Source organism: Vipera berus (genome assembly GCF_964194415.1).
Source record: "Vipera berus genome assembly, chromosome: 7".
NCBI lineage: Eukaryota > Metazoa > Chordata > Lepidosauria > Squamata > Viperidae > Vipera > Vipera berus.
In genome coordinates this window covers 27,814,461-27,841,042 of record NC_138209.1, presented here as the reverse complement: position 1 = coordinate 27,841,042, position 26,582 = coordinate 27,814,461, and the positions used below count along the sequence as shown (strand labels likewise).

At 33.6% G+C, this 26,582-nt stretch overlaps 1 protein-coding gene across 4 annotated transcripts in view; it reads right to left on the bottom strand.

The window, feature by feature from the left end:
- The window catches only part of LRBA (LPS responsive beige-like anchor protein), a 370,944-nt gene that overhangs the window by 40,022 nt on the left and 304,340 nt on the right, over window positions 1-26,582 (bottom strand). For all 4 annotated transcript variants that reach the window (XM_081332066.1, XM_081332069.1, XM_081332068.1 and 1 more), the window contains one exon: window positions 7,390-7,557. In XM_081332066.1, coding sequence (XP_081188192.1) covers window positions 7,390-7,557 — 168 coding nt within the window. The remainder of the gene's footprint in view (window positions 1-7,389; window positions 7,558-26,582) is intronic.

Genomic DNA, 26,582 nt, shown 5'->3' with positions numbered 1-26,582 from the left:
TATAAAATATAATTTCTTTTGCAATATTGCTTTCTGTTGCTGCTTTCCTCCACCATAACCTATACACCCCGAATATGCATAAGTATGGAAACAACGTGTATTTCAAAATATTAAGATGAATGAAACCTAAGTATAATCTAGGTCCTTTAGAACACCATCTTACTGTACCAATACTTTTCACATAAGAAAATAGAATAATAAAACATACTTTTGTTCAGCCTAATTATGAAAATAACTCCTGCATGTATAATTAATTACACTGAAACTGTGAGTTAAAACAGAGAAGTAATTACAGCCTGCAAAAACGATTTATTTCTCTCTCAGTGTTTTGCAACTTTCTCTAATCTGAGCCTGTACATTCCAGACATATTAAACTGAGGCCTAGTACAGCTTCATGCAGTCTTCAAACCATGCAAAGCGTCCATCTACCACACTGTAATCCCAGCTGCCAATCTGAAATAAACCAGTTAGGCAGAGCAGACATAACCTACAGAAACAAATGCCACTCAGTAATGTTTAGAGGCACTGGGTTCATGGAAAATTTCAAACAGTGTCTTTGTCTGGAACATTGATGTGCTCACTGAGAACACCTAAATCTCTGGCTACTGGAAAAAAGCAGATAAAGCAAAATAAGAAAAATGAGCCTTGAAAATACTTCAAAGAGACAAAGAAAAAAATGGCAAAGGAATTCAAAGAAACTATAAAGAAGACTGGAGAGAATACATGCAGTGCTGCTAATATTTGGGGTTGAAATAGATTTCCATATGAGATTAGGAACTATCACATTTGCATATTTATGATAAAACTCATTCAGGATGCATATCAAAATTCACAGTGCTGGATATGAGTCACTTAGCCATACCAAGATTTCGAGTTAATTTCTACAAGATACTGTCAGTGGAAAAGGAATATCTTATAGAGACTGCCAATTTAAACACAAGTTATTTGTAATATGTAATTCTAGTTAGTATATTGACTTTGGTATTATTAGCATCCTTATGTTGACCAAAACTTATTTTTCAACGTTTGCGATGGATCAAAAGATACTCTTACACTGCCTCTATTAGATATTACATCTCTAAATAGTATGTTTGGATTCAATACGTTTAAACAAAAATTAAATAAAAAAACTGGTACCATTTAATGGTATTTTACATGGAGGTTTTCAATTAAGTTTAGACTAATCCTTAACATTTATTTAGCTTTTCACACACAGTTCCTGTGCTGCACTGTGTCAAACAAACCATCTGGACAGCACACTTCTGGCTACAGCTTCTACCAAGATAATTTGCTTCCAAAAACCTTCTGAGCTGTGTCTATGTGGAGTCCTCATTTATTTCACACTTTCAGAATAAATGTCAATGTTGTAACATTTTCTAATAATTATATAAATTTTATAAGACATCCAGAAACACCTGTCCATAAAAAAGACAACTGCAAATAACTTGAAACTATTTAGCAGCTGTTGAAGTATGCTGTAAATACAAATTGTATTTGATTTCATGAAAGACTCGCTGCCTAAGCTGCCTAAATTTAAAACTGATTTAAAACTGAAATTTCCAGTTGCCACTAAGATTTTTTTGAAAAGCATAGGATCCCATGAGATTTATAAAAGACAGTAGATCTCTTCTATTGATAAGAAATAAGGGTCATGTAAATGAAAGATTGCAAAAAATCAATAAAATAAATAATGTTGCAAATTGTATATTAAAGGTGGGAATTCGTTTGTCTTCTAGGTGTTGCTAAACTTCCTAGCAGATGTAGCCTGCATGCTCAGTGGTGAGGGGTTAATGGGAATTACAGCAGAGCAACAACTGCTGGAACATACTAATATTTGATACATTTTCTAATTTCTAAATAAGACCTATATGCAGAAACTAATGAAGTTAAAATAAGGACTACAAAAAGCATTTGAAAGAGAAATTTCACATTTTAATTGGCTCCATCAGCAAAAATAAGCAAGTAATGCATGAACACAGATGCACAGTGGGAACAGCCGTTGAAGCACCTGAGTTTTCAGGAAGACACAGCTGTCTTAAAACTTCAAATAGCGATTTTCAAATACTTTGTCCAGCTTTAGTTGGAACAAACTATATATTAAAAATTCATTCAATTCTGCTCTTATGGATGCTCTGTGTCTTCCTCAATCTCGGATCCTCTACCAGGAGCCTGGGAGTTTGAGGCTTCTGTGCAGTATCTTAGTTGTTCCTAACACTTCACTCTTTTGGACAGAGAATGGTGATATTGTTTAATGGCTCATAGGGTAGGGGTTAGAGTGCCACCTTTAACATGAGAGATCAGGGTTTAAATCCTAGCTGGTACCTACCTTACCCATAGGGTAAGGTCCTTGGGAAAATACCCAATGCTTCACCTGCCTATGACAAATATTAGAGTGATGCAAAGTAGTAGAATCATGCTGGTTTGGATGGTGCCCAGAATAACAAGGTCCACATCAGATGTCTGAAGCCCTAGACTGCTAAACAAAGGTTCCAGCACTGGCTATGAGGCTAAGGAGAAGAAGGGGCCAAGAAGAAAACTGCTCTGTCGTCCAAAGAACCATCCAAGATGTTTTCCCAGCTGCGGTACAACAACACAGTAACAGCAGAACCACTATCAACAGAAACTGAACAGTACTGGAAGCATGCATGCACACACAAACACACCCCTATGAAGTTAATGACAGTTTATAGCACTTAACTATACAGAAATTATTTGATTTTCTCATCTTTGGCAGGAAGTTGGTTTGAATTCTCCTTGACTGTATCTACCCACCCCTTCAGACTCGGAAGGAATGGCAGGTATGGGTCCTGTCTTCTAACAAATTCCACTTGGCAAAACCCAGGAAGAGAACCTTTTCTGTTGTGGCACTTATTGGAGTTTCATCTCGCTGAAAATGAATGAGACCTAAACCTGTTGGCCTTTCATAAGGTCTTCAAAATTAGCTATGTCTTCAGGCATCAGGACTATAATGTATAGGAGAGCCTGTGAGATGGTTATGTTGATAGTTGTGATTTTGATGTTGGCTGCTGGTAATTTATTGTCATGCTGCTGTTATGTTGTATTTTTAGTATCTATTCTCTTATGATGTTGAGATGGGTGACCATATCAATTAGGTTAGGTTAGGTTTATTAAATTTATATGCCGCCCTTCTCCCTGAGGACTCAGGGCAGCTCACAACAATAAAAAGTAAAAAAATATTGAAACAAACAAACAAACCCAGCTAATGCCTTCCAAAAGTGCATCAATTCCACTGCAATTATTTTCAACAATATAACCTGGAAGAAATGTGCCTTGGCATTTATTTTGTGCAAGAATTTTCATCATATTTTTAAATAATTACTAATTAAGCAAGTTTCAATATATGTAGTAGCGAACCATGCAGTTTTTCAGGGTAAGAATTATTTGTATTGTGTTATTAATAATGTCTTGGATCCTAATGATGTTACACTATCATGAGCATTGTCTCAATAGAATTTTTTTATAGAAAATTGCCATTTTTAAAACAGGAATAAACATTTTTTTTCTATGATAAACTTTACTGGCTACAGTCTCCAGAAATTTATTCCAGAGAGTTAGTAAAATGTCTGGATCAATGTAGAGAGGACATAAAGAGCTATAAAAAATAAATCAATTCATTTCTATCTTCTTGTCCTATGAAGGTTTTTGTAAGATCATAAACAATTGTTCTATCCATAACAGAAAATTTAAATTCAGCCTAATATTTACATATACAGTTTATAGTCCCAGTTTGAATTATTATATAAATAAAGCATCCTAAATAAACAACTTCCTTTAAAGCATTTTTCCCTGGGTTAAATTATAACATTTCTTTTTAAAAGACCCAATGTACTTGTGAATTCATAGACATTTACTTCAATATGTTAGTTTAAGAAACTGTGTTCCATTGAAATTGGTCTCAGAGGCTCTCATATCGCAAAGCAGTAAAATTTAAAATGTTTAGAGAAGTTGGCAAACCTCTTTATATAGAGCAAACTATTTTTATGAACTAACAAAAATATTTCACTTTTATTTTATAATTTTTGACCAATCAAGCCAATGCTGGTCATATATGTTGCTCTCAACTTTGGAATGTTAGAATAAATCTTTGAAGAGACGGATTAACAGACAGGGAGATGATGAGTTAGTATAAGGGTGTGTAAGAAATTCATTTATCAAATGGACTGACAGTGTATCATATACATATTGGTATGATTACATGGAGATATGCATAGAACTTTCATATTTCTTCTACCTTCTTCTATAATGAAAGGAAAAATTATTCTCCAGCAGTAATGGTAGGAAATAATTTTTTTCAATCTCTAAGGCATAATATACCAGAAGAGACTTGTCACAATTTTTGAACAATAAACAGCAGAATATAAGAGAAAATGCAATCTATTCTTTACATATTAGAAATGAACAAATTAATAAGAGCATCCAGTAGTTATAGCAATTAGGAAAGAAATGTCATATAAGCTACCTCACCTCTTCCTCAAAAGCCCTTGAGGAAAATAATACAAAAATGGAAATTTTGTCTTATTTCTAATCTTAAAGAAAACAGAGAATCAGTTTCAATTCTGATGTTAACTTTAGAAGAGTTAGCTAATGTTTATTTTCCTTTTGACTGACTAAAGCCTGTGGTAAGCCAAAACCCTGAAGAATTAACACTTACTGTGATAAAGAGACATGGTCAATGAAGGTTCTCTTTGATTCATAATATGGAATGTAAACATAGCTACTTTCAAGGTACATTACATTTCCTGAATGTTAAAGTACCAATGTTTTTTTCTTTTTCTTTTCTATGCAATATAAGATATCCTTTTTTAAAAAAATAAAAATATACATTTATTAAAGACTAAAACAAATCATTCTTGAGCTTCTTGCTATTTGTAATGCACTGTTTGTGAGGTAATATCAAAGACTAATATCTTTTTTTCTATTCCTAATCTGCAACATCATATAGCCCAAATCTTTTCATTAGTCTGTTTTACCCTTTAGCTCATACATCTTGAAGAACATAAGAAATAATTAAAATCTAGGAAAATGTTGATATGAGGAGAAGAAAAAGAAATTAACAAATATTTCAGAAGAGCAACAGAAGTCTTACATCTATATTAAGTGATCACAAGGTTTCCAAAAATTAATTTCATTTTTACTAATAAATAGTCTAGGCCAAAGTATCAGTAAACTTCATTCTTTTGTTTTCAGCATAAGCTGTTTTTAAACAATTAAAGACTCCATAAATGTTTAAAGTGCAGCAGACTGTTAAGCTATTACATCATAGAAATAGTAAAATAGGGAACAGATCCTTTTATTCACAAATTATTGTAATGCTGTTTTTCCACATGTGTTGGCTATCTTGGAAATTAACACAGTGAGAACTTCTTTGTTCTTTCAAAAATCCAAATTTTTTGGCAAAAAGAAAACAGCATTCTCTATGTCCCTTTGTGTAATAAAGACATTTAATCACACTACTAATCTTGAGCTCTTTGTATTTTAAAAGATATTACAAAGAATTCATGGATACCATGACTTCTTGTTGTATACATATGTTTGCAAGTAGAATTTATGTCATGTCAATTTACCTAATTCTAGTTAATTAACTGTGGTGTACAGAAGGCTAGGAAATCCTCATGGTGATGCTAGCAGCTTTCTATACTAGTTTTGACTAAGAAAATGGGTTAATAACAAATAAATATCTATGCAGTTAGTCATCTTTGCTTCTGTTATACACATCTCAAAGTTTATCACAGAAAGAGAAGCTAATTACTTGGAAAACTATTTTAAATAAATAAACATACACACACACATGCACACTCCTAAAATACTCTTAATATATCATGGTAGGAAGGCTCAGAAATCAGAAGGTCCTGTCTCATGTCCAATGTTTATGCTCATTAGAAGCATCTCAGAAAATCATAAATAAAAGTGAACTTTGCTAACTATAACAAAATAAAAATGGCCGTGAATGGATTCAAGCAGAAAAGCATAACTTGATAATGCCAGTGAGGAGCAATGGTGCAAGTCATTTTTAAATCAATTATTCAAATACTTATTCTCTTACAAATTCAGAAAAAAAAATTCAAATGTGAATTAAATATGTAGCAGCATTTTATAAAGTTTGCCAGATCTAACGTTACATGTTGTATATTCTTTTGTTGATAAAGATCTGTTTTAAACTATGAAAGATTAAGTTCTTATAGGATTGCATATGAAAAAGACCACTGGATTTTGTTTTATTTTTAGTGCGTGCATAAAAATGGTGCACGAATGACAAAACGTCCTAGGCTTTTTCTAAAAAAAAAATCAAACCCCCCAGTGGATATAGAAAGTAAATATTTCATTAAAATCTTTAAATCCATAATTCTTGTTATAAAAGCTTATAGCAATGCACGTAAAGTTTACAAAGAGAACACTCAGCAGTGATGTATATATTTTTTTCCCTTTTACATGAAGTCTCATGGAGTTTCAGAACCTCCTCAAAGTCATTTTACTCAAAAATACTTGCTAGCCACAGTATTTCCCTTTTCAAAAGTTCTTTTCCGTTTCCCAAGCTGCTTTTTCCATTTATAAAATGTAGGGAACCTTGTAGAGAGAAGACCATTGTCCAAGAAACAGGCTCAGAGAAAAGACAGAGAAACTGTTCTTATCCATTTAAATATTGGGTCAGCAGTTTCCCTAGTACCGTGCTCACAGTTTTCCCTAATGCTTTATATGTACCCTATTGAGAGAGGTTAAATGCTCAATATGGGGTGTTTGGCACAGTTATGGGAAAACAGCTTTTCACACCCAGGCACATAGATGGAAAGTGTAAGCATGTCTGCACATACAATCACTCTAAGAACTAATTTTCCATGATGTATTATTATAGTAGATTTCTTTGTTTGCCAGCTTCAGTCCATAAGATTTAAGCATAGCACTACGCCTTAAGAAACAATACAACACTGTAGCAAGTTCTTGTCCTAGCAGTCTAAAGCAGGGGTAGGCAACCTCGGCTCTTTTATGACTCATGGACTTCAACTCCCAGAATTCCTGAGTCAGCTATGCTGACTCAGGAATTCTGGGAGTTGAAGTCCATGAGTCATAAAAGAGCCGAGGTTGCCTACCCCTGGTCTAAAGGAACAGAAGATCAAATAGAACAAGGCAAACAAGGCAGAAAGGAAAAGAACGTCTTGCTAATAACTTACAAGATCTGATTTGAAGAATTATCCCAGGTGTAAACAAAATAAAACTAAAGTGATATGTTAGTGTGGGTAAGGTAGAAAATATCCTTTTAAAAGTCTATAAATAACTTTTAAATTACAATAAAATCAAATATGCTTTACAAATATTTCAAAAAGTCCCACATTTCTTCATAATTTTTATTCTCCCAGATAAGAACATGCTTACCTCTCTCATCATTGGATCCGTTATTGAATTGAGATTGACAGCTCCTTCATAGGTTAGATAGTAGAAAACATTGAGAGATCTGACAGCTTCCGGCCCTTGCTGCTTATAGCCAAAAATCAAATCAATCCACTGGTGCAGTTGACAGGAAACAAATTCACTTTCCAAAGCCTGAAACAAAATACAACACTGTTTATATTGTTTCTTAAACTTATTTGCTGTCCACAGTCTTACAAAAACAACAATGCAAAGGTTAGAAATATGCATGTGCCTTAGAGCAGGGGTCCTCAACCTTGGCAACTTTAAGACTTGAGGACTTCAACTCCCAGAATTCCTCAGCCAGTGCTTAGAGAAATTTCCCCCCCCACAAACTATGACAATGCTAGCTGCAGCTGTTAGAACCTGTTGAATCAACTGTGCCATGCAGGTCCCTGGTGGAGTTTTAAACATTTGCAATAGAGATTGTACTACTATTAAAAGAAAAGAATTCAAGGTTGAACCATGAACAACTACATCCACCATGGATGAGTAATTATAGTCTAATCTGCTAATAATAGGGAAAGACGAGAGACTATATTAATCATCCCAATCTTGTATCTTTCAGTTGTGTGGGCACCTGTGTCTCACCACATTTAAAAAGTACCAGCTATATAGCTACTATATTGCTAAAGAAAAAATGCTGCAGCCTCTTAATTTATGTACTGTTTCCAACTGCAGAAACAGGAAACAGTAGAGGTAGTCACTATCTTAAAATGATGCAATCTATATATTGAATGTAACACAACTTTTATCGCAACTTATAATTTATTACCTCTATCCTGAATGTTGACAATATCACATAAATAGCTAGAAGGTAACTGGTAAATTGTACTAGGATTATAACAGATTTGACAAAGGTGTAGTTTTCTGGATTATACATAAAATTTGTGTCAATTACAATTTCCTCTGTAGTATGGAAAAATGCAACAAACATACTAAAATTTCAGACTTTTATATTGCATCATTTACCTTCACCTATAGGTGTCAATAGTTTTCAAGAAGTGCTGTGTAAACCAGCATTATTTCAAATGGAGCCCAATATTGAAATCTTAGACTTCCTTCAGCAGTATATCCCCTATATATAATTAAAATGGGCCAGCGCTAACCTTTTGAAGGTTAAATAATTAATTTATATATCAATTAATTATAATTAAACAATTATTATTGAAATAATTAAATAATCAAAATAATAATTGCAATAGTAAAAATATTAATATTGATTTTAGTATTTATTATTTTAATAATAAATTACAATAATAAAATAATTAAAAGCATTAAAAAAATCTTATTTCAGAATCTTGTCTTATGATAGAAATCAACCAATGTAATTTCTAAATCAGTTTAAGTTATAATTGCTACACATCATTAAACACATCATCCATCATTAATGAGTTAAGATTAACTTTTAAAAAATTCCCTCTTATTTCATTTATTATGTTCTCTTCAAGCAATATACAACTACATTGATCATTATATAAAATAATGTTTCTTTCAAGGAACTCTTTTTTAATAGAGACTTCAAATTATTATAAATTCTATTTAAAATATAGTTTCTAAATGCACATTATTTTTGATATCTTGATAGAAATCATTTGATAGGTGATTTCTCAGATTCAGTAAAAGATGTCTAGTGAGTCTAGGACTGTAAGCCCTAAAAGACAGAGCTCAATAAGAAACATACACCACAAAATAAATAAATTAATAAATAAATAAAAACCTAAAACTACTCTTACTAGAGCAGCTACTGGATTTTACAAGTCTTAATGTGCTTCCCTTCCGCCCTTTTTTAAAAATCTTAATGGGAATTAAGCGGGAAGAACTATTTGAAATATATTTGTAAATCACTTTCCTGGGCTGAGCTTAGTCTTGTTTATCTGAATTAACAGAGGGTCTTTCCTCCTTCTTTACTCACTGCAGATGTACATGTAACAAAAGTTTACGCAAATAATTTCTGCATTCTTCCAAAAAATTTTGATTGATTGATTGATTAGTGCCATCACATCAGTCTCAACTCTAAGTAACTTCATAGATTTTCTCCATGACAATCTGCTCTAGTCTGTTCTTTCAGGTCTTCACCACTGAAATTAAGGCCATCTGTTCTGCTGTTGGTCATCCTCTTGACTTTCATTCTTTCTGTCCCAGCATTAGAACCTTCTCTAGAGAGTAAATCTTTTCATCCTGTGCCTGAAGTGGGATAATCTGAGACTGATCATTAGTGCCTCAAGCGAGAACTTTGGGGTTGATTTGTTTGTTCATCCATTGATTTTTCTGTTTCATTTTTTTGTACATGATATTCTCTGGACACTTCTGCAAACCAAAGTTCAGAAGCATCAATATTCTTTCTATTTAAAGTCCTTGATAAATTAAAGATGAAGGCTTTGGAAAAGATAGTCAGATACCATGATATGTATATACCTACAAAAATCAGAATAATACATGCAATAGTATTCCCTGTGAAACTCTATGGGTATGTAAGTTGGACTAGTTTGCAGCATATTTCTTGCTGCTTGCATGCTTGAGACAGAAGCTATCCAGCACTTCAGTATCTTAATTGACAATCCTAAGCTTAGTTATTGTACCTATTGCACCTGAGTGTCATTAGTGTATTCTTCTTTATATTTAATTTCAGTCCAATGTTTCCATCAATGCTTTTTGATGTTATTACTAGAGCTTGCAGATCCTTTTCCTTTATGGCTGTCAGGGTGGAGTCATCAGCATAGCACAGGTAATTGATGTTTCTTCCTCCAGCTTTGAAACCATGCATATTTTATTCCAGTCCAGCTTCTCTTAATATGTATTCAATATACCGTGTTTCCTCAGGTGTCTTGTCCACTCACCTCCAGCACTGACAGCCCCACCCAGCTGGCCCACTTCTGTGGCTGAAGGAGCAGCTTCATTCTGCAGCTGAGAATGGAGTTCGGGCCTGCATTTCACAGTCAGAGGCCTTTCTGGAAGGCCTATACAGCCAAGAACCGATCTATGGATTCCAGAAAGACCTCTGTAGCCATGAACGGAGCTATAGCTTGGTTCAATCCATAGCTTGGTTCTCAGCTGCAAAGGCCTTCTGGAAAGGCCTCTTAAGGCGAAATGCAGGCCCAAGCTTCATTCTCAGCTGCAGAATGAAGCTGCTCCTTCGGCTGCAGAAGAAGTGGGCTGGCAAGGCAAGTATCGATCCATGGGAGGCCTGGCTGCAATGGTGAGCTCCACACCTTCACCCCAGCTTGATTTTTAGGCATGTACCTCACCTCAACACTAGGGCTTATTTTGGGGGTAGGACTTATATAAGGCCCACCCCCAAAAGTCAAGCTATGGATTATTTTTGCAGTAGGTCTCACTTTCGGGGAAACATGGTATATGTTGAATAAATAATATATGTTCTCTCTGTATTATGGCTTCTGATCTGTGTATAAGTTTTATACGAAGATAACTGGATGTTCTGGATTCCCATTTTTCTAATATTTTCAAATTATATTACACAGTTTGACATCATTGAGATAACCAAAGGACTTTCTATTATCAATAAAGCATATACTTATTTCTTTTGGATATTCTTGGTTTTCTCAATTATTTAGAATACATCAGCAATATTACCTCCTATTCCTCAGCTTTTTCTAAAGCCAGCTTGTTCAAGAAATTTGAGCCTTTTCTTTAAAAACTAGCTTATTCATGTTGACCTTTAGTGCAAGACAATGAAAAGTTTCAAGTGCATCGAAAGACATCAAGGAAAGATTAAGACTTAACTATCTGAGATTAAGAATTAATGGTCCTTCATATACTTAAGCAGTTATTAAGCAATCATATACTTCATTCCATTGAAATAGAATCCTCAGAAATTGAAGGATTGTGTACCAAACTTTTCTTTTTCCAACTGTTAAAGCAGTCAGTTTTGTGAAGCTGCTTGAACATGTTGTTGACTTGATGATGAAGTAGCTGTGCATGTATATCCCTGCGGATACCCATGAGAAGCTTCCAAAGCAGCCATGCAGTTTTATTTTATAGATCCATTAAGAACATTTTGCAGAACATAGCTTAAGTACAAATGAGGTAACATTATCCACTGAATTTGTCTAAAGATTTAAATTTAGGTCACATGATCATCCAGCACACACTCTTGTTTCTGGATATAGATCAATATATTTTAGATTACAATTTCAATTAGGAATCAATTCAGATAGCAAAATGGGCGGACAATACAGCATTTACCAGCAACAAGCCATCTTGTTACTTTAATTCCGGTGATGGATGCTTTCTTTTTGCTAATAATAAATGAAGATCAATTGCCAGATTTGATGGCTGATACACATAAAATAGATTGTATGTCTTCTTGGGTTTCTTTACATCAGACATAAAATATTTTGGGCTGAATATTTTGCACAAAAATATTTCAGTTTCTATACCTGTATATATATGTGTAATTCTGAATTGGCTGAGGAAAAGGGAACAAAAGTCAGTAGCATGATGCATGGATCTTTAATGGAAAATTGCATTTCCCTTTGGATTTGAGAAGTGCAGATAAAATAATGCAAAGAAGCAGGACAGTTTTATAATCACAGAAATTAAGCCTAGTTTTTTTTCAAGGAAAGGTTCTATTTTAAAAGGAAAATTTAGTCAAGCTCTGAGAAGCCACTCTGCAATATGCATACATAAATGATTGGTTAGTTTCATTAACTGATGCCTGAAGAAACATTTATATTGACACATAAAAAACAGCAATTGTCTTAATTTGTGTGGTGCACTCCACACAAAAGCTCTAAATATGTTCAAATTAGAGCAAGCTGCTTGATTGTCACTGCAATCTCATGTCATGTTAATGCATGACAAACATTAAACCATACACTTAAATGGCAATTTATATCATTTAAATGTTTACTGCCTGAGCAACTCATCAGTCATTTAAATGTGATTTTCTGACAGCTAATTTCAGTTAATTTTCCTCTATTCACTTAATTAGAACTTTCAATCAGGAAAAGGCCTATCCATATCTTCATGTACATATCATTTTTTTATTTAGAAGCTCAGTTAGTAAATTGCTATATATATCCTTTATAATGGATAACAATATATTGTCATTCTTCTATTACCTACATACCATTCCAACAGAGAAAACTGCTCATTTCATGAGAGCAATATTCTAGCTAGTCCTTAAAAAGAATTTCAAAATATGAATACAATTAAAACTATATATAACTATAAACACACACTCACACACCAGTTCCAAATTGTTTAATAAGTTAAAAGCTGTAAGATAGACTGTATTATATCTAAAACTGATATTCTACCCCACAGTCCATATGGATTAAGACAGCATATAAATATTGCTAAATAAATAAATTAAACACAAATGGCATAACAATGGCTATGATAAAATGAATTAAAACACAATTTTATACAGACCCTTTTAGAGTTTTATTGAACTGTGTTTTACTTTGAAGAAAGCTTTGAAAACATATATAGGAAATATCAAAGTCTATAAATATAGGAAAACAGCAACATGAAAGGCCTAAAACTTACTTACTTACTTTTACTACATCAAGAAATACTTAATTTTTTATCATCATTTATAGACGTCATAGGTAGTTTCCAATGTATAAATGTGATTGCTAAAGAACATTATTAAATACAGCAACAATACTTGATTGGAAGGGCTTTAAAGATATTTTTTTTGTAAATCTTTTAGAGATTTAGGGGTTTGCTTAAAAATTATACGTACAATATATTAATAAATTAGCTGTGAAAGATGTAAATAATATAAAATAAAAAAGACTTGCAGAGTGGCATAAGAAATGTTACAACATACATGCAATCCAATTACATTTCAGACATTGCCTTATAAAAATTAATATAATGTAAAGTTATATAAAGTTAAAAGAAAATATGAATTGTTCTTATGTGTAATATATCACAAGGAAAATTCTTTCTATTTATGATACCTTACACTACCATGCTTTATTAATTTTATACAACATAATACTATTTTTTCTTAAAATTAAGAATTCAAAACATTTAGGATCAGCTCAATCTTCTGAAAAAGATAATGCTTATTAAAGCCATAGTTAAAAGTGGTGCACAACTAAAGCATATATGAGGGGTCCTTGGTGCTATCTGAGGTTGCTTGGTTTTTTCCCCGCAGACCTTTCGTTACCCAAACTAGGTAAAGTTTTGGTTAATGAAACATCTGCAAGAATACAGCCAAGGACCCCTCATTTTAACCCTGAATTACAAATATTCTCCTTTATTGGTAAAGCATACTAACCCCCATTCCCTTGCTTCTCTTAAACATAGCTAATCAAGTCTTACTTCTCCCATACTAGACAGGATGCATCATTTACACCCTGTATATATTCTGAGAATGATAAGAAATAAAAAAAAATTCTAACATCCAACAATAGTAGTACAATAATATTCATCTGTATTGAGTTATTGTGAAATAAATCAGAGGTAACGTTCAATTGTTACGAATCAAAGAAGACCATGAGAGGAATGTGCTGTAAAATCACACACTAATTGTCAATTCAGTCCTATGGGACTCATATTAACTTTGACAAACTGTCTTAGGTTTGATCTCTTTTTTCCCCCCTAATGAGACCTATTAGACCAAGACCCAAACTCCTGAAATATGCTAAAAAGTGCAATGCACAGATGTCAAACATCTATTAGCAATTTTATGTTAATAGTTCACAAAACTAAAATGTTCCAGAGCCACAAATATGCTGCAGGAGAAAATTTTAAAATTCTCAAAAATCTTTTAACATTAATGTAATTTGAAGTTCCTAAAATGCAACAAAATATACAACACTCTTCTTCTGACAGAAGTTAACTAAAAAATGTCATGCAAACATAGCTATATAATTAATCATTATTACATAAATATGCTTTCATGAAGTGTTCCAAAAAGTTAGCAGTGTTTTTTTTAAATAATTTTTTTGTAATAATAAAATTATGATCGCTATTTATCAGTAGAGGGATTTTTGCCGTGTATGTCTATATATTTTTTAACAAACAAAAATAACTATTTTGCAGGATTTTCTGCAAGCAGAAAAACAGCTCCCATCTAAAATTCTTTGGAAATGAGAATAGCAATTCTTATTTGTCTAATTTTTAAAATATGAACATAAACTAAAATGTCAAAATTTCCACTTATTCCTCGAAACATATTCAACAAGCATAATACATAATTTTTCTACTGAACACATACAGATGGAATTCCCCATATTTATTAGGGATTTATTTTATGGTTCAAAATGGCCCAAGATAATAAGATCAACATAAAATTACTTCATAACTACCAAATTTAATATAAAATTTCAATTTCTTTAGAAAATTGTGTTTAAAAAATTATATGAAACAAAAGAATTCTCAAAAAGAAAATAAACTGAACATTTCAAATGCTAAACTTCTGCAACCTTATTGTGAATTTGTAAGTTTAACAATTACTTGATACCTCATGCAATAAACATTTTGAAATCAAATATACAGTTATGCTTGCATGTGCTGGATTTCAAACATCAGCAGTAATGTCGTTTAACACTGATGTATGACCTTGGTTATTTACAATGATTAAGACTTTTTTTTCAGACCAATTAGAAATGTTTCAAATTGTCCTATTAAATATATGATAAAAAAGTCTTTCAACTTAAAAAAAAACCATCTGGAGTCTTTTTCCCCCCCCCATGTCATCTTGCTTCCAATCAGAACATGCTTTGAGTTAAATTATTTTGATTAAATACGTGGATCACATACTCTTCAAATATTTGAAGTCATAAACAGAAAACTGTATCCTGTTCAAACAAAGCAAGAACAACCACTTCACACAAAATCATTCAAAGACTGATAAATAGTTTGTGTGCACTAGTCTAGTCTAGTCTCTTCAATAGTTACATTTCCTTTCTTCCTAATAAAAATTAAAATACTCCCTGTAGTATATTTGGAAGCAAACATGTTTGCAAAGAGAGTAACAAGAACAATAGTTTCAAAGATATTATTACAATAATTAACGTGCTCCATAATTCCAATGGTATTTGATAATTGTTTAAATCAGACCTGCAATGCACTCCTATTTAGTCCACCTTTTCTGTAAAATGTAAAAGACAGTCTTACAGTATTTCTAACATATGTGCTTATTTTTCTAAAAAGCACAAGAAAACCAGTAGTTTGTGGAAGTAGGAAAATATGTTGTTTCAAAATAGGATTAAGTTGTCACAAATTTGCGCCACAATTATTTCTCTATGAATATTCAATATTCACACTATTTATTTATAGTTAGGATCTCTATCAACACTATGCTGAAATGATTTTATAAATTTTCTTAGTCTCTCTCTAGGCTTCAAAGGAATTGTGTTGAAAGTAAATAAACATTCATGGAGCATTCAAAACAAGAATGATGGAGATCAAAAGGAACAAAATGATGAAGAAGATTAAATGTTAGATTTCTGACAATTTCCAAGGACCTTGCAATTGTAAGCTTTTCCCTAGGATATAGTTCAATTGCAAGCTACATGTAATTTCAGCTTGTTTTACCCTGTTTCAGAAGATTTGCCCTCATTATCTCTAATTTACTCCACTGAAGAGAAATATTCTAAAAGTCCAAATTCACATTGTTCTCTAGGGAGCAGATACCCACATTAGCAACCTATACAAAATAGGATTTTCTTCTCTCAAACAAACATCCCTTTTGACAAGAATTTTATGAAATATATGTTCTGGTTACAACTATTCTATCCACCAATGTTTTAATTTCTAAAGATGTTTATATTTTCAATTATTTTTTAAATTTTCATCTTCTTTTGAAGGATTATTTTTAGAAAATAGCACAGGTACTCCTCAACTTATAACAGTTCATTAAGAGGCCATTCGAAGTTACAATGGCACTGAAATAAATGACTTACGACCATTTTTCACACTTACGACCGTTGCAGCATCACTGTGGTCACACGAGCAACATCCAGATGCTTGGCAATTGACTCATATTTATGAAAGTCATGTGATCCCCTTTTGTGATCTTCTGACCAGCAAAGTCAATGTGGTATCCAGATTCACTTAACCATGTTACTAACTTAACAACTCCGGTGATTCACTTAACAACTGTGGCAAGAAAGGTCGTAAAATGGGGCAAAACTCACTCAACAATGGACTCACTTAGCCACAGAAATTTTGGGCTTAATTGTGGTCATAAGTCTAGGTCTACCTGTATTAAACTGCCTATAACATATAAAACCTGAATTAGCTTTCAATGAAGTTAACTTTTGAGGACAATTTTATATTTATACACCATAGATTAATCATATAATGATATACAGTATTTGCACAGTAAATCTACGGTAGTTAACTGCTATTAAAAGATAATATTTTACCTGAATGTTTATTTCAAATTACAAAATATATAAAGTATATTTTTGTGCATCAGGAAATTTCTATCCAAGTGCATAATGATTACAGGATCATAGTGGCCTTTTTGCAGATTAGCCTTATATTAAGCAATTTAGTGCAAGTAGTCAATATTGGCCCTCAAGGTTCTAGGGCAGGGGTGTCAAACTGCCAGCCCATGGGCCGGATGCATCATACTGAAACTGCGCCCACCCCTTTGCTGGCAATGGAAAAAAAGTCGTGATACGTTGCAACACATCACGTGACATTGCGAGTTTGACACCCCTGTTCTAGGGGATTATCTGTTGTTGTTGCTGTTGTTGTTATCTATTCCATAATAATATAGTATTATTAATTAAAGAAGTACTTATTATTTTCAGACAGTAAATATTTGGGATTTGATGAACAATCAAGGTTTATGAAGGTATCAATGACCTAAGAGTTTGGGGACTCCTGAATTAGGGAAGCAAACAAGTAGTTTTACTACCTGTTTCCTATTCAATACCTGTTTGTTAGCTTTTTTTAATATTACCAAAGTAATTAAGCCAGGTGAAGCCTTTATTCACAATACTATAACTGTCTAGACTCTTTGAGACAAGTTTGAGCCAAAATTACCATTATTTTGGTGTTACACTATTTTACTGTACTGTTGCCTAAAATCAAATGGATTGGGATCTAGATTATCAACCTGAAGTTCATTAAAAAAAATTAGGCTTCAAAATCCTTATTAATGCCTTTAACCTCTTCTAGGTCTTCTATTAAGCATTGTCATTCTGTAAGCTAGACAAAGACATACTATACTATGTTTAGGGGTTGTTAAAATAGAGTATAATGAATTTAAAGCTGTTATTATGGTTAGAATCATTATACACTTCACAAAGTCATTGTCGTGAGATGGGCAGCTATACAAATAGTTTAAATAAACACCTGAAGAGGAATTTTCTTAGCTGTAAAAGTGTATGACTGCTTTATCATGTTCATTTCATTTATCTGTAGGTAAAGGTAAAGGTAAAGGTAAAGGTTCCCCCGCACATGCGTGCTAGTCGTTTCCAACTCTAGGGGCCGGTGCTCATCTCCGTTTCAAAGCCGAAGAGCCAGCGCTTGTCCGAGGACGTCTCCGTGGTCATGTGGCCGGCATGACTAGACGCCAAAGGCGCACGGAACGCTGTTACCTTCCCACCGTAGTGGTCCCTATTTTTCTACTTGCATTTTTACGTGCTTTCGAACTGCTAGGTTGGCAGAAGCTGGGACGAGTAACAGGCGCTCACTCTGTTACGCGGCACTCGGGATTCGACCCGCCAAACTGCCGACCTTCTGATCGACAAGCTCAGCGTCCTATTTGACACATGATGTCAAATATTCCCCTATTGACTGTGTTAGAGAGATCAGTGTTTTCCCATTTGAAGTTTAAGCTAATATGCTCCAGATTAATTTGGATAAAATTTCCAAATAGGAAAAGCAACAATACTTAGGTCTGCTGTTTGTGTACAACACCTCTTCTTGTTAGATATACATATATAAATCACTCTACACTGAAACAAGGACCCCTGGCAAGAAAGGACCATCTTTTCTCATCACAATTTTCTACTCTGGAAATTTACTGTTTCTGTTGAAACAAAGAAAATATATAAATTACCTATCCCCATACTGCTGTGTCCTGATGTGAATAAAAAGCAGACAGCAAAGGAAGAGTTAATTGAAACTAAAGAGAAAGGGAGGAGTGTTGTCTGGGGAAGAAGGCTAACTGAGAGTTAATCAGGGATCACATCCAGAGCCAGGCATGGATAAGCCTCACTAATGAGGCTCAAGTACCCTGCAGTGGCTTTCAAACCGAACTGGCTTCAAAGGATGCCACCCCATGACAGAATGCAGTTAGCCATACGAAGAAAGTGATTAGAATAAATGACTACAGTAATTAACTTTGATTTGAAGCCACCTGACTGGAAAGAGAAGCTAGGAGCTGTTTAGCTGAAATCTTCCTTGTAGAAAGGGGAAGGTTGCTTTTACCCTTGTGTTTGTATGTGTTAGGAGGGCTTTTTCTTTCAAATAAGTATTGGGTGGCAGTAATGAAAAACAGCTTTCATTCAAGAATGTCCCATTCATTTTGGGGGGAAAAAAGAGGAAAATAAAAGCTTCAAAGGGGAACTAATTTATTTCACCCCAATCACCTTTAGTGAGTTGCCTCACTACTACTAAACACACACACACACACTCATGTTCCTTTAATGTAATTAAAAGAAAAATCAGGTTCATGAAATGTTAGCAACCACTTTGCCAGGAATATGTAAAATATGTAAAAGCTAATGGTTTAGCAAAAATTTTATAGAATGTTTTCAGATAAATTTAAACATTGGAATAGCAATATTACCATTGTAGCAAAGTTGTCTTCATAATTAGTGTCTAATGAAGTAGTCTACTTTATTAGTGTCCCTTGCAGCTGTATGTGGAACAACTTAATCTACCTTTTTACTTCATCAATAAATATATTAATGTTGCCCTTTACTTGATGACTAATTTCTACTGAAACGTTTTGCAAGTTGTATCTACAGTGTAGTAGTCAGAATAATTTATCAAACATTTATGCAAAGACTCTGATTTATTTGACAGTTTTACACCTTCAAGGCACAGTATAATTAAAAGTTTTGACAGCTAAACAAAAATTGTATAAATTTCAAAGATCTTTAAATAGCTGTTGTGTCTAAAATAAAACTAGTTTGTACATTAGTTTAGCTTCTAAATGTGCCTTTTAGGGAAGTTTAAATTATATTTTATTTAACCACGGAGGATAATTTTTATTTTTTCAGTTTATGATATTATGTCTATACAAGTGAATGTGCATACAAATAACTCTTGCATTTCTCCTATTTCAATAATTTTAAAATATATGTGTCACTTGATACTTTTTTGCATTTTCACAATGAGATCCCACTTTCAGTCACCAAAAAATTCTAGAAAACTGCCTTATTCAAAATCAAGCCATTCCTCCATCCTCTACATTGATTACCTATTCTTCTTCAAGTCCTGTTACTCTGTCTAATTGTGGTGGGGATAAGTGAGTAATGCAAATAATGAATGTAAAGAATATACAATTCCAGCAGGGTCATCCAAGATGTGAACGTCATAGGCACATGCTGGACGTGGAAGATGACTTTAGGCATAATCATTGTATAATGTGTGGAGAATGCAATGGCAAAATACTCCTATATTTGATCAAGAAACCTACCTGGATAGAATATATAAAATGATGATATAATACTGGGTAATGGGCCCTTCAGTTTTAGATGGCACTCAAAATGCTATTGAAAAGATTTGGGAAGTTTTTGGAATACTAACAATGTTTATGACATAGATAGCCTTTGGAGCGAGCATCTGATATTGCCATGCAGGAAAAGGACATATAAAGTTACAAAGACAGAATTACTTTAGAGACATTGAATGTAAGACGTTCAACACAGTGAAAGATTAAATGAAATGACATTTTAGGCTTTAGCAACATGAGTTGGATTGGAATTGGAAACTTATACAAAACATCACTGTTTACTCCTCAGGACATAAAAAAGAAAGATGGAATGGATTTTCTTTCATAGTTAGGAATATATAATAACAGTACTTGACTATAATACAATTAATGACCAAACAGTATCAATTAGACCTCATGGCCAAACTTTAATATGATGGTTATTCGAGTTCATGATCTAACCAATGAAGCAGAAGAAAAGAAGGTCTGTAAACTCTATTATCAAGTTCAATCTGAAATTAACACAACATGCAGGCAAGATATGATGCTTATGACTGAAGATTGCAAAACTTGGAAATATTAAGGAGGGAAATGTTTTTAGACTCTGGTCCAGGAAACCAAACGAAAGTGGAAGAATGACTTAACAATTTCTGCCAATCCAATTATTTCTTCATTGCTAACTCTTCAAACAACCAAAGCAAACCTAGGTACATGTAAGTCTCCACAGGAAGTACCACAGAAATCAAACTGATTATATTATTAATTAGAGGAGGTGGAAAAACTTGGTTGTAACACCAAAGATATGCCCGAGGGCTGACTGTAGAAAAGATCCTGAACTACTCATGTGCAAATCTCAAGTGAAGCTAAAACAGAAGATGAAGCCTGCCAATTTCAATAAAATAATACTGAGCATATGCATATCATTTTCAAGGATAACATCGGGAATTGCCTTGGCATTCCTGATTTCATTTATTGGAAAACAGGTAAACTGTGCAAACAGCTTAAAGAAATTGTTAAGGAAAAATGTGAACAGAGGCTGCCACAGATGGGGGAAAAACATTAGAACGATGGAACAAATGCTGAAAATTGCGAAGATGAGATGCCAAATACAAAATCTCAAGTAGCAACTTAAAGAATTTCAGACAAGAAATTCTGTTAGAAGAGACAAGAAGCAATCTAACAACATCTGTAACAATGAAGAAGGAAACAGGCATGGAAAAACAAGGCAAATCAGACTATTTCTGAACCAAAAAATATTCCAATATCAAACTGGTATGCTAAAGAAAACAACGGACAGACAGTATGGAAATTGGGAAAGATTCAAACAAAGATGGAAGAAGTATACTGACATTCTATAGAGCAGAGTTGCTAGCACTCAAGATACCTCAGAAGATTTATCTCTATGTACAGATAATTTAGTAAATAAATAAATTCCAATATTAGATGATGAAATTAGACCTAATTATTACCAGGTCAGAAGGCTACAAGAATGAATGGAATATTTACAAAACATGGCAAGCAACAGAAGAAGAATCAAGTAAAGGTTCTAAGCAAGCTACACGGCAAAACTTCAGAATGACACAGCTAAAAGACATGAAAGACACAAATACACATACCAATACCAAATAAAGGTGATTAACTATTGCATTATTGTACAATATCCTTAATTTCACATACTACCAAACTAATGCTTAGCATCATTCAATGCAAATTAGGGCTGTACATGGAAGGCAAATATCAGATATACAAGCTGGCTCTAGAAAAGACCAAGGTCATTATTGTGATGTATGTGGTAAATTGAGAAAGCCAAAGGCTACCCTCCCAAATTAGTATGTTTTATTGATTACGAAAGGCCTTCAATTATGTCAATCATGTCAAACTGTGGAATGTGTTTAGAAAAATAGGAATCTCAGATGATCTCATTGTCTTCATTCAAAATCTATACATGGGTCAAGAAATCATAGTGTAAAAAGAACCTGGTGAAACAGACTAGTTCCAGATTGGCAAAGGGATTAGTTAAACTGTATCCCTTAATTATTAACCTATATGTACCATATATATTGAAGGAAGCTGAATTGAAACGTAAGCATGGTTTTAAAATTGGAGGAAGAAATATCAATAATATTGTCATTCTAATGTTACTACTCTGATAGCTAAAATACATATGATCTGAAAGCACTAGAAATTAAAACCAAAGAGCACAGTGGGGAAAAATTAGATTTAAGATTAAATGTAAATAAGACTAAACTAATGAGAATGAATACAGCAAAAAGCTTAGAACTGACAATAAAAATAGTCAAGAGGTGGACAGTTCTGTGTTTTAGATCAACACCATCTCCTCCCTCCCTCCCCCCCCCCTCTCTCTCTCTCTCTCTCTCTCTGCTCTTTAAAAGAGACAGGGTTAGAATTAACACACTGAAATAATTGGAACAAACCCACAACTTCTACATGAACAGCCATTTTCTTAAGTCTGAATGATTACATTTTGTCTTAGCATGCTGTATTTGATTAATATATAATTATCAACCGTTATTTAAAGACAAATAAGAGAAACATTAAAAATAATTTCTTTAACATAGATCAAGTGAGTTACTGCTTTCAAGGAAACTATAATTCAACTGAAAGTAACTGCGACCAATTGTTTATAAAACTATTGAAATGTTTGGAACTAGTTCACATTTTCAAGCTATGTTTATGTTTCCATTTATCATCCAATTCCTTATGAAGAAAACTGAAAAGGAAGAGCAGCCTAAGAACAAAATCCTGTTTAAACTACATTTAAGATGTCAGGTAGCTTAACAAATTGATCAATGTTGGAATGTTATGTATACACCTAAAAACATTATAGTATTAAATGGTTTTCCTTGACCCTTGTCTCCTCCTGCATTCTTTCCCCAACATTTAATCACCCTAGTTTCTATACTAATTTTCATTTTTATAATAATTTTATTAAATTGTAAAGTATATAAAAAGAACTAATAATCAAGACAGAGAATATAAAATAAGAAATAGAAGAAGTTACAAACGTCAAGGTGTGCCATGGTGTGAAAAAACTATCTCTCCCATGAAGGGCTGAATACCTGGAAAGCCTCCCTAGTAGGATACAAAGTAGCAACCCTGTGGGAAATTCCAAATGCCCAAATTCCAACAGCATGGCACAAAACAGTCACTCGTCCATGAAATGCCAAATAACTAGAAGGCAGCTACTTTGTGCCTCATTATGGAGACCTCGGGAATTCAACCCTTTGTAGGGTTGTTTATGTTTGCTTTGTGCCACAGGAACTTCCCAGGTATTTGGCTCATCGTGGCACCTTTTCCACACAGTGCTCAACCAGACTGGGGTGGTTATGGCTTCTTTCCCTAACCTCGCTGTACTTGCGCTGCATTGCAGCACCCCAACACATGTGTGGCCTGTGCTGGGCCTCCTAGGACCTCCCTTGCCTCCTTGAGGCAACCCGTACTCCTTACTTGGGACTCCCTCCACTTAACAACCTGTAAGATCACTTAATAACTGTAAGGGAAATTGCTGAGATTGCAGCTGTGGAGCACAACATTCATGTCACATCTTGCTTAGTAACCATTTTGCTTAATTGAGATTCTGGTCCAAACTGTGGGATTAAGTGAGAATTACATGTATAAGAATACAATTATTATGGTAAAACACTATAAGCCAATAAATGAGAATGTTTCTAGCTTAGGGTTGAAATGAGGAGTCCTTTGTGCTCTCCGACCTTGGTTATTTTCCTGCAGATGTTTCATTATCCAAACTAATGGGTAATGATGATGTTACCTGGGTTAGGTAATGAAACATCTTCAAGAAAATCACCAAGGTCAGACAACACTAAGGACCCATCATATTACAAACCACAACATTACAAACTGCAGTAATTTATACAATGAAAATTTTCAAATTGGTCCATTGGTTCAATTGATCCAATTGGTCTATTAGTATGTAATAAGTTACATAACAGTAAAAGCAACTCATTTTGTTTTGGATAGATGAACATATTTTTATGCAGCCCTAAAGTATTACTTTTGCTTGTATTGCTCAGAATGCCCAGGCTATAATGTGCAACAATATTACATGAGGCTTGTGGAAATATAGGGAATAAATTTACAGAAATAATAATAATAATAATAATAATAATAATAATAATAATAATAATAATAATAATAATAATAATAATAATAATAATTTAATTTTTAATTTTTAAATATACTTACAACCACCATTCAGCCCAAAATTTCTGTTGCTAAGCGACAGTTAAGTGACTTTTGCCCCATTTTATGACCTTTCTTACCACAGTTGTTAAGTGAATCACTGCAGTTGTTAAATTAATAACATGGTTGTTAAGTGAATCTGACTTTGTCAGAAGATCGCAAATGGTGATCACATGACCCCCAGACACTGTCATAAATCTTAGTCAATTGCCAAGTGTCTGAATTTTGATCACGTGACTATGGGGATACTGCAATGTTGTAAGAGTGAAAAATGGTCATAAGTCACTTTTTTCAGTGCTTTGAACAGTCACTAAATGAACTATTGTAAGTCAAGGACTACCTGTATATTACTCCCGGACATTTGACTCTGGCTGAGTTTAATATCACAACCCTGATAAAACATTTGGACAGATTCATTCTTATTGACTGTATATATAGCTATAAAGGTAAAGGTAAAGGTTCCCCCGCACATGCGTGCTAGTCGTTTCCGACTCTAGGGGCCGGTGCTCATCTCCGTTTCAAAGCCGAAGAGCCAGCGCTTGTCCGAGGACGTCTCCGTGGTCATGTGGCCGGCATGACTAGACGCCAAAGGCGCACAGAACGCTGTTACCTTCCCACCGGTGTGGTCCCTATTTTTCTACTTGCATTTTTACGTGCTTTCGAACTGCTAGGTTGGCAGAAGCTGGGACGAGTAACAGGCGCTCACTCTGTTACGCGGCACTCGGGATTCGACCCGCCAAACTGCTGACCTTCTGATCAACAGGCTCAGCGTCCTAACCCACTGAGCCACCGCGTCCCTTATACAGTATATAGCTATACTTGAGTACAATTTTTAAAAATTTCAGTCTATCTACATTAACAAGTGATAGATAGTATGAATTCCAAAATTTCAGAAAACATTTACACACTGAAATTTTATGGAATCAGTTACAGTAAAAAGTGTCAAACTAATGTAAGGCTATCAGCTCATAAAGCCTGGATAGATGAGATGCAGCCGTGACAAAAAGTGTATATTGCAATAAAACTAGGAAAACTAATTCATTAGATTTACAAAATAATTATCATTTTTTTTAAAAAATACAAACTGATACTACATAGTTGATAGTTATTGTTTACTACATTTTCACAAAACACACATGCACATTTACCAAAAAACTAGCAAAACGTTATTATACTAAAAGCTAGCAAAATCAAGGGAGCTATTCTAAACTGATTTCCAAGAAAAAATATCTAACTGCATACTTAAAAGGGATGGTTTTGTTATTTATAAAACAACTTTATTCTAAATATTAGTTGTTAACTTAAAATGTATATTTCACAGTGAAAGTTTTTATGTCAAGTCTAACTAAGAGACTAAAAGTATTGTTGGTTAGCAGAAAAAAATTAACATTCATGTTCATAAAAGGTTCATATGTGCCCAGCAGAGCTTGGACTGTTTGCATGTAAGATGCATTTAAAGAAATATTTTATTTCAATTCAGTAAGTTTAAAAGCTGCTAAACTTTACTTTGACGCTTGGCAGTTTACAATATAGAAATTTTAAAATAAAATAAACCACGTAATACAATATACAAAAATAATAGACAGACCAAACAACTAGCGCTCACAAATCAGACAACGTATAAGGGACCTACTACCCCTCTAACCCAAGACAGAGAGAATATATTTAAAACATTTTCCTAAATAAATTCTCTTATTTTTTGGAGAGTTCCAATGGTGGAATACCTTTATCTCAGCACCTGAACCAGAACAGGTAGCAAGGTCTTGCTTCAGTATGCAAATACATCTTTCAGACCTGTTCCAGAGCTAACATTAGTTCCCTACAGATCAAGCCATGGCATAGATCAAGAGAACTTAAAGCTATTTGAGATCTGCATAAGCAGAGTATATTATGGGATACTCCAATCTTCCCATTTTCAGTTTTTTGGCATTGAAGCTGTGTTATCGCAGAATTTTTTTAAAGACAGGGAAGGAATAAGACTTGGAGAAGTGCATTCCAGGAGACAGTCCTGTATTTGAGCTACTTTTTGATTTGGATAAAAATTAACTCAAATAGTTTACATCCATCCACTGTATCTCCACTCCTATAGAATGCATTAAATTTGACTCCAAAGAATATTGTTTAATGTATTACCATGTTACCATGTTTGCAATTTTAAAGCAAGCTGTTTTGTAGAAAGTAAATAAAGTTGTACTTTTATCAAGAATGCAAACTGGGTTTTTAAAAAATCATTATTGCTAACAGTTTTGAAACTGAGATATCCACTTGGCAGCCTTTTTTAAAAAAAATTCTGGTTTCTCTGAAGTATAAAATACTAAAAAGCACATAACCAGAT